Source organism: Salvelinus namaycush, chromosome 2, assembly GCF_016432855.1.
Source record: "Salvelinus namaycush isolate Seneca chromosome 2, SaNama_1.0, whole genome shotgun sequence".
Classification (NCBI taxonomy): domain Eukaryota; kingdom Metazoa; phylum Chordata; class Actinopteri; order Salmoniformes; family Salmonidae; genus Salvelinus; species Salvelinus namaycush.
The window spans coordinates 61190951-61194080 of record NC_052308.1 but is presented as its reverse complement, the minus strand read 5'-3'; the positions used below and the strand labels follow the sequence as shown (position 1 = coordinate 61194080).

The window sequence follows — 3130 nt, the reverse complement described above, 5'->3', positions numbered from 1 at the left end:
TGCCAGCGGCACCACAACGCAAGCAGCAAAACTCCCGCAGTTGCTACAGTCAACATGGGCGCAAAAAAGCCCCTACGTTGCCCACTGTGGAGCCGTCACCAACTGAGATGGAGAGCGATAACAAGGGGGCGGACGGCACAGTTTGGGTGAAACAGCCTGTTGGTAACGCCACGGGTCGATTATTAACACAGAACGACACCAGAGTGGAATCAGGCCCTACACCATATGCAAAAGACAGAATCGACGGTGCCTACGCCAGCTTTCATTGTTTGTGTGACATGGAGATGTTGCAGCGCATCAGGGACTGTACTGTGGCCGAGGCGCACCGGGCGCAAGGAAAAAACACAACATGGGACTTGTCTGTGGAGGAATTGGAAGCATTCATTGCGGTCCTGTATGTCCGTGGGCTATACGGCAATAGACAAGCGTCTTTGGATGGCTACTGGTCATGTTTAAAATCAGATTTCTTTCGAGACACAATGCCAGTGGACCGCTTCACAGAAATCATGCGGTACCTGCGTTTTGACACAAGAGAGATCAGACGCCCCCGGACAAATTCGAACAAATTCGCCGTGGTCTCAGAAGTTTGGAACGCGTTTGTACGGAACTGCGTTGCATGTTACAAGCCAGGGTTGAACATCACTGTTGAGGAGCAACGGTTCCTTACAAGTGGGGAGGTCATCAAGTTTTCGTTGACCGCTGACGTAGACAGCAAGTACGTGCTAAATGTCATTCCTCATGTCGTTCCTTATTCGTGGGAAGATGAATCTCAGAAGCCTGAAAATGTGGCATTGAAGCTTGTGGAACCTTACCTCGGTGCGGGGAGAAATGTCACTACGGACAAGTTCTGCACATCCCTGCCATTAGCAAATAAGTTGATTGCCAACAATACCAACTTGGTCGGGGCCGTGAGTCATTGCGGACGAGAGCTGCCTCCCGTGATGCGTAATCAGACACAGACAAAGCTATACTCCACTACCGTGCTAAAGCATGACAAAGCAACCCTTACGGTTTACAGAAGTAACCCAAGAAAGAACGTCTGTATTCTGAGCACTATGCACCCGACTGTCGCCATCGGGAGCGACCGAACGAGAGAACCGGAGACCGTGACGTTCTATAATAGCAACAGGGTAGGTTTCACATTACGATATTTTTTAAACATCATGCCATACACGTGTCATGCACTTGCAGACTACCAAATGGGTCGTTGTTTTTCATTTGGGGATGTAATGCTAATCAATTGTATTCTATCCCATAGGTTGACGTAAATAGGATGACAAGAGAGCGCACGGTGGAGGTTGTGACAGGGTTGGAGAAAGGAGGTTCACACCGCTGGCCCCTTGCGGTATTCTTCAACCTTCTTGACCTGGCTGCAATCAACGCATATGTTTTGTTCACGCAATGCACCGCTAAGACAGTGTCAAGGAGAGATTTCGTCAAGGATCTGGCATTCGAGCTTCGCGAGAAGCACATGAGGGCCAGTGCCGCACCGCCTCCTCCCCTCCCACCCATCCAGGACACAGTCTGTGAAACGAAGACCCGGAGCAAGGTGCGCAGATCGACACGGAACAAGGCTCCTGAAAGCTGTGGGTAGTGCAACGGATTTGCTTGTGGGTCTTGCGCACGCAAATATCCAGAACAACAGAAGACGAGAGATGAATTCATGCGTTAGGCTAAAGGCGCATATCCCAAAGGCACAAGATACTGTCTCCAGTGAATTAACAACCGAGTCTGTGTTATAGCATGGATATATTGCCACTAATTCTCCTGTATGCATGTAATGTTTCAACATTGTGTTTTGCACCCTACCAATTGTGTTACAAATAAAATGCAGAAACTTGATAACATTGTATTTTTTATTCAAAGAAAAAAATAAAACAAGACAGTTTTACACGAATTGTCTTATCAATTGATAGCCATTACATTTATGAGTTATGTAATTAATGATGATTGTGACATTACCAAGTTTTGAGTGCAGATGATTTGATAGTGGATAAGACATACTTTTGTAATGTCCAGCCAGTTAGAATTGTGTCATTACTAAAAGCAAGACAAGTGACTATAAAGTATTATGCCAACACGTGTAACCCCTGAAAAGTCGGGTGTTTTAGTGTACTCTAATTCCTCTTCAACGTTTAGTAAAATATACACTAAATGATTACACCCTATATTATCATACAGTAATTGATAAATATATAGGCTAGGCTATGACAAGAGTAGGCTGCATGTGCAACAGCTATACCAGGGATTCTATGTTTTTTGGAGTATATAAAAACTGCTGGTAAAATGGCATATCGTTTTCTATTACTAAACTAGATATGCTGTTTACCTCAAGCATTTCATCATAAGATGATAATTAAACTAGAAAGGTACTAGAAAACATGACTTTGAATTGACAAGCGACATATGATGATCTCTCTTATGCAGCCTATATTGTTTGTCTTTAATGAAAGCTAATTGGAATTTACACAGTCACTACATTCAGAAGTAACGTACCATCCCATTCCTATCAGGGCCTGGCCAATTTGATTTACGACGCTTCTGACCGATTGTACGTCAATAGGAAAATATACAGTAAATATATATATATATTTTTTAAATGGTATGATGCAATACTCTTCAAGATGCTTTCTTCTTAACATACTTGCTTGCCCCTCCAAATAAAATATTTCAATATTTAAACAGAAAGAAGCATCAATCTCCGATAAAGGGCTGCAGGTAGCCTAGTGGTTAGAGTGTTGGACTAACAAGGTTGCAAGATCGAATCCCTGAGCTGACAAGGTACACATCTGTCGTTCTGCCCCAGTTAATCCACAGTTTTTAGGCCTGTAATTGAAAATAAGAAGTTGTACTTACTGACTTGGCTAGTTAAGAAAAATGAAGCATCTGAGTGAGAGCTAAACATTGCCCCTTTGTCTCTGTATGTGTTGCCCATGTATCTGATGTTGTCTGGGCCAAAAAGAGTATGGCATGTATTTTAACCAGACAGCAGCAGATACATGGACTGCATAAACTGAGTGTACAGTACAAAGCACCTTCCTGATATTGAGTTGCCCCCCCCCCCAACCTTTGCCATCAGAACAGTCTCAATTCGTCAGGGCATGGACTCTTCAAGTTGTCAAAAGCACTC

At 43.8% G+C, this 3130-nt stretch overlaps 1 protein-coding gene across 1 annotated transcript; it reads left to right on the top strand.

Moving 5' to 3' along the window:
- Nucleotides 1–202: 202 nt before the first annotated feature.
- LOC120027130 lies at nt 203–1829 on the top strand. Its single transcript, XM_038971981.1, has 2 exons — nt 203–1130; nt 1259–1829. The coding sequence occupies exons 1-2, from the start codon at nt 279–281 to the stop codon at nt 1592–1594; spliced, it is 1188 nt and encodes a 395-aa protein (XP_038827909.1). The 5' UTR covers nt 203–278; the 3' UTR covers nt 1595–1829.
- Nucleotides 1830–3130: the final 1301 nt, after the last annotated feature.